An 18,515-nucleotide genomic window follows, 5' to 3' on the forward strand; every position below is an offset into this window, starting at 1 on the left:
ACATTGTATTTTCTCACCGTTGCGTGACTTTGTTGATAGTTGTCAATTAACCGGAAGTTAGTTGTGACAAGCTGTAAGGTTTCGTTTCAAGTCGTTGAGGCGCATGCAACGGTGAGAAAATACAATGTGTAAAAGGCGGGGGATTTCTGTTCCAAATGCAACTTTTATAAAGCTGCTGGAACAACATGCAATCCACAGAAACCAGCATCAAACACTACAGTAAGACAGGAAAAATGAAAATGGCCAAATATTCAGTATTAAATAACACACGAGATTCCAGACGAACACAATGACCGTTTGTCGGCCAGCACGTGTACGTACCTCTTGAGAATTTGAATTGGAGCTCGATGTGGTGGTCGAGGGGGAGCTTGTGGTGGAGCTTGAACTGGTTGAAGACGTGACCGCCCTTTGAACTGCCTGGGATATGGCAGAAGCAATTGACCTTGAAAATTCATCCGACATGTTTGTGTTTTCCCGCGCAATAGATGATCGTGTGACTTGTCACATGTCCTCGCTCGCACCGATTAGGTATTAAGTTAAATCATACTTATTAAGTTAAACCATGATTTCTCTGATATCAAATCTAAAAGTTAGATTTAAATCATGAAGTCGTGATTTCAAATCATAGACGCATGATATGAAACCAGGATTTATTATATCAAATCATAAGCACATGACTTGAAATCAGGATTTCTTACATCAAATAATAAACGACTGATTTGAAATCAGAATTTATTATATCGAATAATAAAGTATGGTATCATATCAAAAAATATTATTTATTATATAATGAAAAAATTGAGAATATCGAGGTAAATAATTTATTTACAATCGGCGCTCCATAGTAAACACCCCCTAAAATTGCGTATGGTATCACGTTTGTGCCTTTGTTATTCATAACCATGATTTTGCTTTTCCTGTTAACGTTATTGTTTACGGAGACAAAAGAATAAATTGCGTGACCGCCCACAAGTCGAAAATTTACATACGGTGATTGTTGCTCTGATTACTATCAATTCCGAGCCGCAAATGCCACCGATGAAAATACCCACAGGGCATTATTTCGAAGTTTAATACCCTTTACATGCAACAAAGGTCTCGAAAGACGAGCCAAATTAAATCAGCAAATTATGCCCCGAAAAACCGAAGACATGATTTCTTTCAGTGTTGGCCGTGACGCGTTACAGTAATTTCACGATAACCTTTTGCCGGCGCGTGCAAAAAAGTCAAATTTTTCAATGCAGAAAAATCACATAGATGCGAACGGCATATGATATGAAGTTTTTTTTTTTTTTTAAATCTTTTCTTTGAACTAAGAGCATTCATTCACCGTTTGAATCAGCGAATTATGGCCCGAATCACATCACGATGGCCTTTCCCGGGCGCATGCCCAAAATTAACCCAATACTTTTTCCTTGCAGAAAAATCAAATAAATGTGATCAGCGCATCATTGAGCCTTTGAAGAAAACTTTTGTGCCTGAAGTGAACGCATCGTACCCGTTGAAATCAGAAAATCGTACTCAACAGAACTCAAGATGTCGTTATTAAATGAACTAAAATCGTATTTGTGACGTGCCGTCAACCGTGTTTGACTTCACTGTCGCGCTGAAAATCTACACCAAAAAATCATTCTTTACTGCTACATTTACAACAAAACAACTCAAGCTGCAAAATTCTCAGCCTTAAATGATGAATTTCTGTACAAAAGTGCCAATGACGAGCCCTTTGCTAAAGAGTTGTGTTTTTAAGTTTACCAGTAACAGACGCACCGGTCTTGGACACCAAAGTTGTTTGTAATTTTTCATCTATCAAAACGACAAAAGGGGTTAAATACTCAATTTTAAAGGATGAATGGCTGTACAAAACTGCTAACGATGAGCCCTTTGCTTACGAGTTGTGTTTTTTTTAGTTTACGACGAAACGGATGCACCAGCACGAAGTTTGCTCATTATCGCTCTCAAAGCTTTCATGTAAATTTCGATGTTGTAAAGGTTTTTGTGCGCCCTTTGTCGATAGGTTTATATTTCTCCAAAAGTAAACTTGATCATTTTTTTGGCTTTAAAACACAATATCCAGCCACAAGGACTGCGCACTATTAGAATGAGCATATGTTGATATTTTTTGCTCTTTTAATGACGCACCGTCCAGCGAAGACGCGAATTTATATTTTCACATTCACCACACCGGAAACGATTGAGAGTAAACAAAGACAAAGACAAGGCAACAAAAGAAAGAACTCAATCCATAGTGAATTGTTGGCCATTTCTTTTTGTCAGACCCTGACAAAACTGGCCCAATTATTCCAAGTTGCAATCCATTTCAATCCTTACCATCCACAGCAACAGAAGCCAGTAAAATAGTCTCAGAATGCTAATATTGAACAAGATTCTGATTTAAAGGTCTCTTCTCGACTAGCTTTGTATCATACTGTTACATACAGGAAATATACATGTAGTCCCCTTAACAAAAGACCCAAGATATGAAATTTCTACCTGTCTGCCAACTTGCACAGAATTCTATCAGCAAATTATTGTCAATAAGTCTTCACTGTAAAACAATTTATTACTGCTGCTCTTGATTCAAATTACATAGGCTTACATGTAGAGAACATGACTCCAAATCTTACCCAACTTTCAGACTTTTCCCTACATCTCCATGGCCTTTCCCGATAAATTTTCTTCAGCTCTTCCTTTAAAAGTGAGGAATAATTATATTATTATTGTATCATGAGCAGACAGTTCTTCTATCTCACCAATGTACTTAACATGAAATACAGATCAAACCACTCACATTGCCTAATGCAGTTGACTTGTGTTCTGATTTTCCTTTTGTATATTTAATTTACTTAAAGGTCACAATAATTAATACAGTTTCTCCACTAGTATAACATTAAACACTTATTGTCTGGTCCCGAGGGAAACAGTTCATTTTATTTCCCAAGAATCTCAATGGAAACAAAATGAACTGTTTCCCTGAGGGACCACCAGGTGATCTGGTGACGTAATTTGGAGAACTGGGAAGAAGAATTTTAACTTCGTATCCCACAACCACGCACGGCCTTAGGTGTTGTTTCCAAACTCCCTGCAGTATTGCCATCGCCAAAACTCAACAGATCATTATGTGTCTACCACATTTCCTGTTATTGAATGAACATTCAAGTAGACCCAACAAGATCTAACCTCGCCTCTGCCATGTTGAATTCGAAAATAAGGCTGCGCGCGGTTGTGGGATACAGCGTTAAAATTTTTCTCCCCAGTCCTCCGAATTACGTCACCAGATCACCTGGCAGTCATTAAGTGATATGTTATATAGCACAAAAAGAAAAATGTGCAACGGCAGCAGCAACGGCGGTCGTCGGTCAACATTCGCGGGTAACAGTGCACTGTTAACCTCTGACGGCATAGATTTTGCACTGTTGCCCACTAAGAGACTTTTGACGGGAAACAGTTTTATTGTTATATGTCATGTGACCTCGAAGTAATCACTGAGAACGCGCACTGCTGGGGAAAAAACCCGGCTATATTAAAAAATCAAACCCACACTGAAAAAAAATTCAGTGTAGGAGGAGAAGGAAGCATCCACAAGCTCACAAGACACCATACGAGGTATCCACCCCAAGAGGAAACTACAATATAATGTGGAAATGTATATATTACAGATCATATACAAGTCTAAAATAAAAAACATCTTAACTATCCAAAACTTTAATGTGAATAAAGAGAAAAACAATTACCAAGAAGTGTTATAACTTTGTGCTTAAAATCAGAGATACTAGCAGATTCTTTTATATCATTGGGTAGGCTATTCCATTCATTGATATAACTTTGTACTTAAATTGTTATAACTGTTATAACTTTGTGCTTAAAATCAGAAATACTAGCAGACTCTTTTATTTCATGGGGTAGGCCATTCCATTCATTGATAATACGGGTAAAATAACTATAATCAAAACCATTAGTTCTATTGTACATGCAAAACAGGTCAAAAAAGTCATTTTTTTCTTAAGTTATAATGTAAGTTACGATCTTCACTGGACGCCTTAGGGAAAATATCTATATTATAATGCCCTTTAATACAACATCCCTCGTAAATCTCCTGTTAAATAAACTTTGTAAATTTACTTGACTTAACCTAGTATTATAATCCTCATTAGATTTTAGGATAAACTTGGTTGCCCTCCTCTGAATTGCCTCTAATCAATTAATATTACTTTGTGTGTGAGGATTCCAGGTCTCGCATAAATATTCAAGCAAGGGTCTAACAAGACTGCAGTAACGAGTTCTTCATGTAGTGATGTCCTTTAAGTCCATACACGTTCTTTTCAGCAAACCAAGAACCCTCACAGCCCTCGCAGTTATAGAATCTACGGTATATGTGAATTTCATGATAAATTAGAACTAGTAAGCAAACCTAAGTCCTTATAAAAATGTACACTTTCCAGACTTTGACCATTTATATAATAGTCCCTAACAAGAGGATTCTTTTGTCTAGTAATTCTCATAATTTTACATTTCTCTACGTTGCCTTTCATTCTAACCCTAACCCTAACCAAACACCAGTTAAGAGATCTTACCTATATTTAGGTCACCCTGAAAGGACTAGACTACAAGTTCAAGTAGAAATTTGTTCCTAAACGATCTTCGTCTACAAATGTACGTCCAAAATGAAAGTGTCAGAGTTCATCAGATGTTGCCACCATTTTTCAAGAGGTTTTTAAAGGACCAAATTTGATTTTCAAGAAGGACCCAAGATAACACTGAAATGTGCACTAAGGTGCAGGATTGCAGAAAACCACCTTGCCACTCATTAAAAAAACAGAAGAGCACATTGAATCATTCCTTTAAACTGAATATTAATTTTCTGCAATCCCACACCTCACTCAAAATAAGATGTAATTTCAAACCTACCTTTGCAGGCATTAACTAATAGCGATGAATCCAACAAAGTAAAAAGAAAAAACTGAAACTAAACAATTCCACTTATTGTGCAAAGGAGCACCAAAATTACATTTCAACTCACCCTACCTTTGGCATACTGGTACTCCCTTTCAAGATTTATTTTCATTGTTTCCAAGTTGATGGATATTAGAAAGAAAGGTGCCACAGTCTGCACAAAGTTGCCTCCTTGTCCAGGACATTGAAAGTAGTGTGAAAATCAAGGACTTCAAGGACTTAAAAAGAAATTTGCAGAGTTTCGAGAAAAATAAAGTGCTAGGAGTTTTCAAGGACACCTTCTAAAGTTCAAGAACTTCTTAGTCCATGCAAACCCTAATTGCATACAATTTGATGCACAAAATACAGAAAATTGCTTTCCTCAGAAAATGGATTAGAAAGAATAATTTCCAAACATACAAGTAAAGCCTAAAAGCAAATGAGGCAAGTAAAGGATATGCGATGAGTTCAGCAGCGAAATGTCCAAGCAAGAGGTCAAAAGAGAAAAGACCTATTCCTGCTCCATTGTCTTTTGTAAGGTGGTTTAAACCAATTTCAACAATTTGAAGAGACTGTCTCATTAGCAGGACTAACTGGATGACACTGTTTCACATAATTATGGTACTGTATGAAACTCCAATAATTATTGCTCAACAAGATGCACTCAATAATTTATGAAATATGTCACCATAGCAACAGGAGAGGCATCTAAAAACACCTCATATGTTGCCTTTAAATACTTGTATCTCAAAAACAAACTCAGTGCCCCCTTTTTTATTCCTTGAAAGTGATCAGCTAAGATGAAACTTAAAAAAATCACTTGAAGGAGATTCACAGCTAACTCAAACTATTAATTTTTCTTATTACAAGGTACAGTTGCTCTCAATCTACTCCAGATAATTTTTTTGTGCACTTCTCAGCTATGAAAGATGCAGTGTAAATTATTAAAGGAAAGACCTAAGGATGATAATGATAACAATAACAAAGCCTAAGATTAAGGAGGAAGATAGCACAGGATAATAATACACAAAGTCATATCAATCAATCAATCAATCAATCACAGGACAGTACTTCAACTGAATAACTAGTGGCCCTCAAATTAAAATTATGTAACAAATATAAAGTCATCAAAAAATACATTAAAGAGTTTCCATCGATGTGATTACTTTGTCTGGTTCAGATCAGCTGAAATAGGCCATTCTCCAGGTCTTTCTTTGCTTTATTTACCATTTTAATCCGAGGTTTCCACAGTATATGAAGTTAGGAATATCCCTAAAGATTTTGTACTGGGTAAAAAGTGTATGTCCCTTTCCTAATCCTTTTAGTCACTGTATGGATTTACTAACAATGTAAACTTAAACTTTTTACTGTTTTGCAAACTTTTTCAGTACACTCTGGCTTCTAATACATACTGGTAACTGTACATCAAGTTTGTTTAGTCAATGGGTTAAAGGGGGCATAGTTTTTCAGTGGATTTAGAGATTGTTAACCAACTGACCTCCCCCCCACTGACGAGCAAACTCATCTGGCGTTAGACAGAGTAAAATCTATTAAGTCTCACTCCTAGAAGTCTATGGGTCTACTGTGTCTTTTTCTAGTAAAAGCAAAGTAAGACACAGACGGCATCTTGCAAAAAGAACAAAAACCAAGAAACAATGCCTACAATGATGATCCTTTAGACTGCATCTGATATCCAAAGTACTTCAGGAATGCAAAATGGCCATTTGAGAGAGGTGGCATAAAAGAAAAAGCACATGAAACAGTGCATCATGATGACAAGCTCTAACCTGTGACTGTGGAGCAAATTCTAAGGAAGACTTCCAACGTGATGATTGTGACCCACTTGCTGGGACTTCAAAATCCTTTATGGTCTTTTCTTCAGTAGGTGAAATCTGCAAAAATAAAATAACCAAACACTTCCAGGCACCTTTACAATACATAGAGTAACTTGTCCACAGCTGAAAATTATCCACCGCTCTGACTTTGTGTCGTTGTTAATGAAATTTAGTCTTCCAACTTTCGAAGAAATACAGAGGAATACTGCAGTTACAGTGATATCTTGAGAATCCACTTTCAATTTTACTACTGTATCAATGTCAACTGAGTCATGTGCCAGCTTTTTGGTCATCCTAAGCTGTTTTAGGCATTGTTTTGCAAGAGATTTCTCACCCTTCCTCAGCAGTCAAGAGATAAACGAATCTGAAAAGTCCTAGCCAGAGTTCGAACTTACATAATGAACAATCAGCCCATTTAAAAGTAATACATGTAGTAACTGAGGAAAAGTTATTTGAAAACCAGTTCAGTTAAAAAAAGTGACACTTATAAATAGAAGCAGGCACTTTTTCTGACCACTATTTTTGTTTGCATGAGCCAGTGGAATCCAACATGATACATGTAATCGAATGCTGAGCAAGCATGATTGATGGAAAAATTGGGAATGAAAAGCTCTGATGGACTTTTCCCCCTAAAAATCTCTTTTCTTACAAACTGGTCCAGGCCAAAAAACTTTTTTTTCATTCCACTTCTCCATTGGACGAGTAGTGTTGAGATTTGGTTGTCCGAAAGTTAAATTCACATGTCAAAAAAAAACCATTTACCGGTAAGTGAATAACAAAATATCATTTCAAAACTTAGAAATTGTATAATATAATCTGTTTTGTACCAAATCTCAAGTGTTTGTTTTACCAGTTATTTCAATTTCGGTTGTTCTTTGCACTTTTTAATGCAACACCATTTCATACACACACACATCAGGGATCACTCACATCCTTTATGTACAATACACCACCTGAGAAAATGCAGCACATCTATGAGGCATTAAAATTGCAATCTAAGATGAAACATACAAGTCCCAGCAACATTCTGAGGCTGTTAATTTTCAAGGAAATGATCTGGCCGCAGTTGTCCAAAAGGTGGATAATGCTATCCACTGGATAAATCACTATCTAGCAGATAAACAATAGAGAAATCAATTGAATTATCCAGTGGATAGGGATTAATTTTATTCAATGGATAGCGCTATCCACCCTTCGAACAACTGGGGCCTGATGATCACAACACTTTAATACTACATGTACAACTACACTTATCTTGCCACAACGGTAATCGCCTCGTTCAAGTGTTAATGAAGCCTTGTCTCAAACGAGGTCATCATTTCCATATATGGAATGTGAATCCCAGTCTTAACCGAAACAACAGAGCCAGATAGTCTCGTAAAACAGGGGCAAAAAAGGGTTAAGTTGCAGTGAAAAGAAACCAAAATTTGCTAAACGCAGGCTAGTTTACAAAGTCCAGAGATGCTTGGGAACTCAGATCACAGTAGAAAAGAACTTTTTTTTCCCCCGCAAACTCTACTCATCGCATAGGACAAGTGCTTTTGGAAATCCACTCATTCAAGATACAAGAGTACTCATCTCGGACGGGCGGACGAGCAGAAGTTTTTTGCCCTGCGGTCCATAAACTTGCCCTATTATCAGGGTTCTTGTTAAGAGCCGGTAACCGGTTATTTTTACCGGCTGTTCACGTAAATGTTACCGCCTGTTTCACTGGAATATTTACCGAAATTATCCAACAAATGTTCGTCAGTTCAAAGGTGAAATGACATTGCGTTTATGAGAAAATATTGCTTTCCCCTTGCAACCAATCCTGTGAAGATATCTGGCACATGTTATCGCTTCGAAAATATACCATTTGTTAAAGCAATCCGGCTTGTTCTTGCCAACTCATCCCTCGAAACGATGTCCGCCATGTTTCCTTGCCATTCCTCCCATGGCCAGGGGAAACCGGCATCCACGCGTGGAAACGACAGATTTGGTTTTCAACCAAAGCGTCAGAAAAGCGGTGGCGAGTGAAAATCATTGAAATAGCATAGCCTATTTTCTTTGTGCTGAGTATTAAATTAATTATTTAGCAGCCCCTGGCCAGCGACAGCGATCGATACGAACGTCAAATTAAGACTTGAGCTCGCTAGCCCGTGCAGGGACAGGTAACAAAGTTACCTGCTATTTTTGGTTTTTTACCTCCTGTGCAAAAACTTAGCAAGAACCCTGTATTATATTAATGTTTGACTCTGACAGGGTAATTTTGCAACGTTAGGAACATACATGTAACATGAAAACAACAAATCGTCTGTCACAATTTCACTGGCCCAGTATTAAGTATTTTTCCCTAAATAAACCCGTTCATCATCTCTGAAGTGGCCCCCACTCATGAGCAAAATCATCATTGTGGTGTTAGATACAATCCTTCTCACCCTCAGGCCTGAAAGGGTTCATCATGGGCAGAGAATGAAATCTATCTCAAATTTTACATAAATTTAAAAATGTAACCATAACTACAAGTACTGTGTACTTAGCCTTCGCTTCACTGTGCACTGTTACCATGGAAACTAGGTCCAGCTCCCTTAAAATATCAAACTATAAACTTCTATGGTTGAGCCATCCCAGGCTAAGTTTGTCATCCCTTTTTGCACCAAGGCCTGGCAGTAATGGGAAATAAGAATTCGTTCAGCCAACTCAAGTGTCAAATTTTCAACTCTTTTGTCTACTGCTAAAAATTGATTGTCCATGTACATGTACATAATGTTTACCGTAAACACCAGTTCCTACCTGTACATATACTGTAGCTCGTCGAACCTCTTTCCAGACCAACTTACTTTTGTTTCAGCTGGCATTTTGTATATTTTAACAGCAATGAACATGACCGTGATACTGGAACTTATCTCATTAATATTCCTTGTTGTCTGTTTACATGAACAAATTTCATCCTCAACAATTTTTCCTTGACAAGGTAAAATTGTCAATTCTACCATACCCTACTTTGTAAAACATTTTACATAGTTCCATGTAAGCCTGATGGTAATATTTACCGAATCAGAGAATTAATGTCAAAGACTATGTAAACAGTGCTAGAAGTTCAAAACAAGCTTTTTTATTCCAAATAATGAAACAAGAAACTCCATAGTTAGCGAAAATTTAGATGTAACGTGTAACAGAAGCAAGATGGAAGGCTATATTAGATACTGGCTACGCAGTACGCAGAATCAACTCAAGATGGAAAGCTACAGTATCTCAGAAGTTGGTTACGTGGTATGCGGTACATGGACGATAATCAATTCAAGATCAAAGGCTGTGGAAGATAATCAATCAATTCAAGATGAAAGGCTGTATTACGTGTAGAAGCTGGCTGTGTGGTACATGGAAGACAATCAACAGGCCTTTTGCAACTAACAATCACATGGTACAAAATTTGCCATGCTGGAGGGCAAGCTCATTATTATTGCCCCACTGGGACATTAAAATAAAGGCAAGTCAAGCTTGACTGGTTCAGGTCTCTGTTTTAATGTCCCAGTGGGGGAAGAATAATGAGCTTGCCCTCCGGCATGGCGGATTTTGTACCATGTGATCGTTAGTTGCAAAAGGCCTATTCAAGACGGAAGACTGTATTAGATGATGGCTATGCAGAAGATAATCAATTCAAGATGGAAGGCTGTATCATGCCTGTCGTGCAAATGTCGGGCTAAGATGGCACAACTCTGGCACTACTTGGTTTCAGACAATTTGTTTCACTCGAACTGCGAAAACAATGAAAATAGACCTGCGGTTGTCCAAATAAGCTTGCTGTGAATCAAAACATTGCAACCTGGATTTGATTGTAATATATTTGCATGGTATTTTGATTTATTCATTTATCTCGGCACGGAAGTTGCTCAACGTTTGAAACCAAGTCCTGCTAATGCCTTGTAGCACGACAGAGTTTGCAGTGCTACTGCCGTGCCAAGAGCAATGAACTGAAGTACATTTGAAACGGGTGCGGCCTTAGATGCTGGCTCTAAGCTCGCATATTACACAACATGAATTCATAAATGCCACCTTTCCAGCGAAATATTTTTTGAAACAAACAACATATTTGCTATAAGAGGCAAACAATACTATTTCATTACATGCGTGAAGACAAGAAACTCAATCGTGTCTAATTACACTCCGTGTCAAAAACGAAACTAAATAACAATTAAAAACATTTGTTTCCTGCTCCGGAAGCATAATAAAAGTTTAAAAAGTTTTACAAACTCGGAGCTAAAAGTTAAAACTTATGAAATATTTCGTCCGTTTTCAACCGGACTTCATCAGTCAATGATGTGAATGTTAAAAAGATGAATTTTAAAAAGGTTTTTTAACGCCTCTTGGGGGTTAGAATTGTGTCATAGATGGCTGCTAATTCGTAACCATTGTCTCTGTTTAACGCCGGTTTCGTAAGTTTAATTTGAATAGCTTCTTTTATCCTGCGTTTGAAGGTGTTAACTTCGGTTGATAGTACTTTTGTCTTATTTGGGTTCACCGAGTGGCCCTCCAGGCGACAATGCTCGTGAATGGCTGATGAACTTCTTGATTGGTGTTCTTTTACCCTGATTTCCAGAGAGCGGGCCGTTTCGCCAACGTACTCCTTCTTACACTTCTCACAATGGATCTGGTACACAGTACCGCATTTCTTGAGATTGACAGTTGTGTCCTTGACACGTACCAATTGTGATCTTAGAGAATTGACGGGTTTATGAATAAGTGTAACCTCATGTGACTTGAAAGCTCTTTGCAGGCGTTCCGAGATTCCTTTGATGTATGGCGTTGATGCATAGATTTTCTTCTCGTTTTGAGGCTCTTCGGTATCCTCTGTTGTAGATTTTGGATGTGGTATTGTTAGCATCCATTCTGGATAGTTATTCATTTTTAGAGCTTGCTTGACGTGCTGTGTTTCTCTAGTTCTGTCATCGTTTTCCGTAACCAAGGTCTGAGCTCTCAACATCAGGGTGTTAACCACAGCTCTTTTGTGTTGTAGATGATGGTTTGATTGGAAGTTTAGGTACTGGTCCGTGTGCGTAGGTTTGCGGTACACGGAGATCTTGGTAGAACCATCTTGGTTAATACTCACACAGGTATCAAGGAAAGGAATCCTGCCATCCTTTTCTTGTTCCGAAGTGAACTGGATATGTTGGTCAATGGAGTTTAGATGTTCTGAGAAGGAATCGACGGCGTTTTCGTGAATCTTGGCCATCGTGTCATCCACATATCGATACCACATAGTTGGAGGGGTGGGGGCGGTGTCCAGAGCTCTGCTCTCGAACTGTTCCATGTAGAGATTGGCCACTACAGGGGAAATTGGAGACCCCATGGCGGCTCCTTTCTTTTGTTTGTAGCTCCTTTCTTTTGTTTGTAGTATGTGCTCGAGAGGCACATCTCTAGTAGAACAGATAATTGGGCGATGTCTAACGGGCATCTATCCGGTAAGCTCTGGTCACTTTCCAGTTTGGCTCTGACAACTGGAATGGCTTCATTGATCGGAATGCTGGTAAACAGTGAGGAAACATCGTATGAAACAAGTTTCTGTCCAGGGGGTACTTCAAGTTCTGCAATCTTGTTGACAAAGTCTTCACTGTTGACGATGTGATGACTGTTGAGGCCAACAAGAGGTTTCATAATCTTAGCAAGGAACTTGGCAGTATCATACATCACGCTACCAATGCTCGAAACTATTGGCCGTAGCGGTACGTCTTTCTTGTGAATCTTGGGTAGCCCGTAGAACTTTGGGACATTCTCTGCTGTGGGGTACAGTTGATTGTAAAGATAATTAGGGATTCTCTTTTCTTTGCGCCACTCCTTCAAGGTTTGAATGAGTTTGTTTTTGATGGCTCTGGTTGGGTCAGATGTCAGTTTTTCATACGTATTGGTATCGTCTAGAAGAGCCTTCACCTTGTTGTGATAATCTTGTTTGTTTAGGATTACCGTAGTGCGCCCTTTGTCCGCTGGTAAGATTACAGTTGAATCGTCTTTCGCCAGAGCCTTAATGGCTTCCCTTTCAGCTCTGCTGATGTTTGATCTTGGGGGTTTGCTCTTGCTTACGATTTTAACTACTTCATTTCTCAGGCTCTCGGCTTGGCTTTTATCTTTTAGTTGATTACAGGCCAGTTCAGTGGCTGCCACGATCTCATCAACTGGGATCTTTGATGGAGTTACGCTAAAATTCAGACCTTTCATGAGAACCGAGCGTTCACTATCGGAAAGAGGGCGGTCAGAGAGATTCATAACCCACTTTGTCTGATCAATGTTGGTATCTCCAATGTTTGTCGTCGGTGATCGAGTTTCTTCTTTACTCAGTAGGCGGTCAAACTTTTGCCTCTGGCGGCTCTTTGCCATCTCAAAGTGCGACGAATGTGTTTTCTCGAAGAGATTTATAATTTGGTTGTTTATCTCTGTTGACACCTTGGATTGTAAACTTGATTTCAGTTCTTTTACGCTCTCCTCGTACTTTCTGATCGTAAAGTCGCATTGTCTTATTCGTTCCTGAAGAAGTTTCTTCTCGGCATTATGAATAATCTTCATGGTCTTAACACCTTTCATACAGGTTCGTAGTTTCAGGCTGTTTGGAGTAATGTTGTTGTATCTGCATCGGATGTTAAAGTGCTTGTGATTCTGCCACCGGGTGAGTTTTCCAAGCGTTTTCTCTCCTTTCCTAACCGCCCGGTGGCAGAATCACAAGCACTTTAACATCCGATGCAGATACAACAACATTACTCCAAACAGCCTGAAACTACGAACCTGTATGAAAGGTGTTAAGACCATGAAGATTATTCATAATGCCGAGAAGAAACTTCTTCAGGAACGAATAAGACAATGCGACTTTACGATCAGAAAGTACGAGGAGAGCGTAAAAGAACTGAAATCAAGTTTACAATCCAAGGTGTCAACAGAGATAAACAACCAAATTCTAACTCTCTTCGAGAAAACACATTCGTCGCACTTTGAGATGGCAAAGAGCCGCCAGAGGCAAAAGTTTGACCGCCTACTGAGTAAAGAAGAAACTCGATCACCGACGACAAACATTGGAGATACCAACATTGATCAGACAAAGTGGGTTATGAATCTCTCTGACCGCCCTCTTTCCGATAGTGAACGCTCGGTTCTCATGAAAGCAAGGCTGTTGCCTAACAGGAGCCCGGTAGCCTGGGGCTCCCAAAGAATAGCTCTGGGCTCCTTAATTTTTCACAGCAATGCCTTTCACTTCATATGTTGGGCTCCTAAGTTCTCAGCGTTTAGCTCTGAGGGCCCCTTTAAAATTTCTTAGGCAGCAGCCTTGGAAAGGTCTGAATTTTAGCGTAACTCCATCAAAGATCCCAGTTGATGAGATCGTGGCAGCCACTGAACTGGCCTGTAATCAACTAAAAGATAAAAGCCAAGCCGAGAGCCTGAGAAATGAAGTAGTTAAAATCGTAAGCAAGAGCAAACCCCCAAGATCAAACATCAGCAGAGCTGAAAGGGAAGCCATTAAGGCTCTGGCGAAAGACGATTCAACTGTAATCTTACCAGCGGACAAAGGGCGCACTACGGTAATCCTAAACAAACAAGATTATCACAACAAGGTGAAGGCTCTTCTAGACGATACCAATACGTATGAAAAACTGACATCTGACCCAACCAGAGCCATCAAAAACAAACTCATTCAAACCTTGAAGGAGTGGCGCAAAGAAAAGAGAATCCCTAATTATCTTTACAATCAACTGTACCCCACAGCAGAGAATGTCCCAAAGTTCTACGGGCTACCCAAGATTCACAAGAAAGACGTACCGCTACGGCCAATAGTTTCGAGCATTGGTAGCGTGATGTATGATACTGCCAAGTTCCTTGCTAAGATTATGAAACCTCTTGTTGGCCTCAACAGTCATCACATCGTCAACAGTGAAGACTTTGTCAACAAGATTGCAGAACTTGAAGTACCCCCTGGACAGAAACTCGTTTCATACGATGTTTCCTCACTGTTTACCAGCATTCCGATCAATGAAGCCATTCCAGTTGTCAGAGCCAAACTGGAAAGTGACCAGAGCTTACCGGATAGATGCCCGTTAGACATCGCCCAATTATCTGTTCTACTAGAGATGTGCCTCTCGAGCACATACTTCACATTCCAGGGTGAATTCTACAAACAAAAGAAAGGAGCCGCCATGGGGTCTCCAATTTCCCCTGTAGTGGCCAATCTCTACATGGAACAGTTCGAGAGCAGAGCTCTGGACACCGCCCCCACCCCTCCAACTATGTGGTATCGATATGTGGATGACACGATGGCCAAGATTCACGAAAACGCCGTCGATTCCTTCTCAGAACATCTAAACTCCATTGACCAACATATCCAGTTCACTTCGGAACAAGAAAAGGATGGCAGGATTCCTTTCCTTGATACCTGTGTGAGTATTAACCAAGATGGTTCTACCAAGATCTCCGTGTACCGCAAACCTACGCACACGGACCAGTACCTAAACTTCCAATCAAACCATCATCTACAACACAAAAGAGCTGTGGTTAACACCCTGATGTTGAGAGCTCAGACCTTGGTTACGGAAAACGATGACAGAACTAGAGAAACACAGCACGTCAAGCAAGCTCTAAAAATGAATAACTATCCAGAATGGATGCTAACAATACCACATCCAAAATCTACAACAGAGGATACCGAAGAGCCTCAAAACGAGAAGAAAATCTATGCATCAACGCCATACATCAAAGGAATCTCGGAACGCCTGCAAAGAGCTTTCAAGTCACATGAGGTTACACTTATTCATAAACCCGTCAATTCTCTAAGATCACAATTGGTACGTGTCAACGACACAACTGTCAATCTCAAGAAATGCGGTACTGTGTACCAGATCCATTGTGAGAAGTGTAAGAAGGAGTACGTTGGCGAAACGGCCCGCTCTCTGGAAATCAGGGTAAAAGAACACCAATCAAGAAGTTCATCAGCCATTCACGAGCATTGTCGCCTGGAGGGCCACTCGGTGAACCCAAATAAGACAAAAGTACTATCAACCGAAGTTAACACCTTCAAACGCAGGATAAAAGAAGCTATTCAAATTAAACTTACGAAACCGGCGTTAAACAGAGACAATGGTTACGAATTAGCAGCCATCTATGACACAATTCTAACCCCCAAGAGGCGTTAAAAAACCTTTTTAAAATTCATCTTTTTAACATTCACATCATTGACTGATGAAGTCCGGTTGAAAACGGACGAAATATTTCATAAGTTTTAACTTTTAGCTCCGAGTTTGTAAAACTTTTTTAACTTTTATGAAACTAAATAAATTTCCCACCAGTGTTCAGCATCAAACCCTTTACTGAAAAACCCTTTACTTGAATTATCAAGCAAAAATGGGCAACAAGCTTTCTTTCAAATAATTTTTGACTAACAAGAATTAGTGAAATTTCCAATTGTTACGAGAATACTGTGCAGAATTGAGTACAAACAAATAAGCGAGGTAACAGCAGGGGTTTTATTAGAAGCTGGGACCCAGGTACTAGCACCCGTCTACACTAAGTACAGTACCCGCCTCTACTCAAAGGAGGTTTGAAGATCAAAAGCCAGACTAAATGATTATTGTATATATAGGGGTGCCCGCTTACTCTATCACAAGGTCCCTTCTACTTCAAAACTTAATGAAACCCCTGTAACAGGGCTCACAGATCCAAGTTTTTCAATTCCTTCTCTGTCTTTGTTAAACCCATAAGTTACAAGAGAATTTTCCATTTGATTTCAGTGTTGTACAAAACACCACACTTGTACAATATTAGGACTACAGCTCACTTTGATTACGGCAAGACGGGCGACAGATTGTTGTTGAAGTCCATTACTCGTCGCTTTTAAGATTTCACCGCTTGCCTTGTTCAGTATCCAATTGACTTGCCATTATTGAGCTTCATAAGGGTATATTTTGTTCAAAGTTGGTTTAAAGACAGATGGCAAGAATACATGAACTCGGCTGTAAAGATTTGCTGAAAACAGTGTTTCATGGTTAATAATAATTATAAGAAAAATTATAGAAGTTGTATTAATTTAAATTTATCGAGTAATTCGGGCAACACGCTTTCTTTGGCATTGGGGCTTAAAAAACGAAGATTGTTACATAAATAGAAATATCACATGTGTAACACGCGCATTCATCTGTGGACGTATTTTTAACAAGTACATACATCCAAAACCAACTTAAAACAAATCAAAAGAAGAACTTTCGTCGTTTCACTGTACCTCAGGAGTTGAATCATCCGTATACTCATGGGTGACTGTCAACGAGACTTTGGCTCTCTTTCTCAAATCATAATTTGTCCTGGAACCTTTACCTAACGAGCGAGAATTCCTTTTGGAACGAGGGTCATTATATTTCGTTGTCATAGTCGAACTCTTGAATGTCGAAAACCTCGAACACTTCTCTGTTTGCGATTCAACTGCGTTATCTGTTAAATGGTATTATGGGATGTCGAAAAATGACTTCATCATATAAATTTATCTGTGACGAAAAACGCGAAGAACGAGAGAGAGCCTGGGCCCGTTCAAAAGTGATCATTTTGCTATTTAGCCATCTGGAAAACATGCTAAAAGATCAGCTTTTTAAAGCAAGTGAATGGCAGTATCTCAAATGGCTTTTAGGCCCCGAAACGTTAAGGAAACTTTTGAAAAACGGGCCCCTGGGCTCGAAAGAACTCGACAAAACCTTAGGAAATATGTCGACAGGATATTTTCCTTATTTTCTGAAATTTCTGAAAAGGTAGTCTTAACCTTCCATCCGGGACCTTCCACTTGGAATTGTTAGCCATTTTCTGTTGTCGAAAGGAGACCAAACAGTCTGGAAATTTCACGCTTCACGCTTCTTCTTCGCGCCCCGCGCCCCTAGTTACATAGCTTCGCTCTGGATTCCCTCTTCGCTCGATCGATTGTTACTATTACAGAAGCCTTTTATTACAATTTTGTGGTTAGTCTGGCTTTCTTGCGCAATCGAAATCACTCATGTCATATCTCTGACATATTTTTGACATGCATGCACTGATTTTAACAGGAACCTCGCTGTTGTGAATGAAACATATCTCAATTCCCGACTCGCAATAGTTTCCGGTTACCCGTTCAGGGTTTTCCTACCATGGTTAAACATTCCGTTTTCCCTGGGTTTTCCCCATAGCTACTGTTTTTCAAAATAATAATACAATAATAATAGCAGTAACAGCATCTTATAATTTCAAAATAAATACACATTAGTAAAGTTGAGGTTTGAAACCTTTGCAAAAACCGTGGACGATACAGAACCTCTTGGGATAAACAAGCGTAAAGGATAATTTAACGATCTCGTAATTTGGTATAGTGAAGATATCGTTGACGTCACCTATTATCATTAATGTGCCAACCAGAGCCTCACTGGATGTCGAAACAAAAGTTCTTTTGTTTCCGTGTTTCGCAAATTTGAATAACAAGAGCAATGTCTGTGAACAGGTATCTTCCCTATACGTATAGTGTTTCAGCGGCATTTTATTCTTTTGAAATTTTGGTTTGTTTATGCAGTAGCTATATCACGTTACGTTATCATTTGAAATTTTCTTTAATTACTTCATAACATGTGATGTGTATATATATATATTCAGTATATTCTGTAAATTCGTTAGATCTCCAAATAAACCTGAATGATGAAGGCTAGTATTGGAAAGCCGAAATACCGTTAAAAAAGATATTTTCGCGTTGTTTTATCAGTCGCGCAATAGTCTACTTGACTTTCATAAATA

The 18,515-nt window shown here is 39.0% G+C and overlaps 1 protein-coding gene across 1 annotated transcript in view; it reads right to left on the reverse strand.

Moving 5' to 3' along the window:
- Positions 1-17,203, reverse strand: part of LOC138024320 (uncharacterized) — a 21,619-nt gene extending 4,416 nt beyond the window's left edge. The window contains exons 1-3 of the mRNA XM_068871477.1: positions 16,996-17,203; positions 6,720-6,824; positions 2,628-2,690 (exon numbers count right to left, since the gene is read on the reverse strand). Coding sequence (XP_068727578.1) covers positions 2,628-2,690; positions 6,720-6,824; positions 16,996-17,139 — 312 coding nt within the window. The 5' untranslated portion in view covers positions 17,140-17,203. The remainder of the gene's footprint in view (positions 1-2,627; positions 2,691-6,719; positions 6,825-16,995) is intronic.
- Between the last annotated feature and the right edge of the window lie 1,312 nt (positions 17,204-18,515).

Source organism: Montipora capricornis, chromosome 11 (genome assembly GCF_036669925.1).
Source record: "Montipora capricornis isolate CH-2021 chromosome 11, ASM3666992v2, whole genome shotgun sequence".
Taxonomy (NCBI): Eukaryota; Metazoa; Cnidaria; class Anthozoa; order Scleractinia; family Acroporidae; genus Montipora; species Montipora capricornis.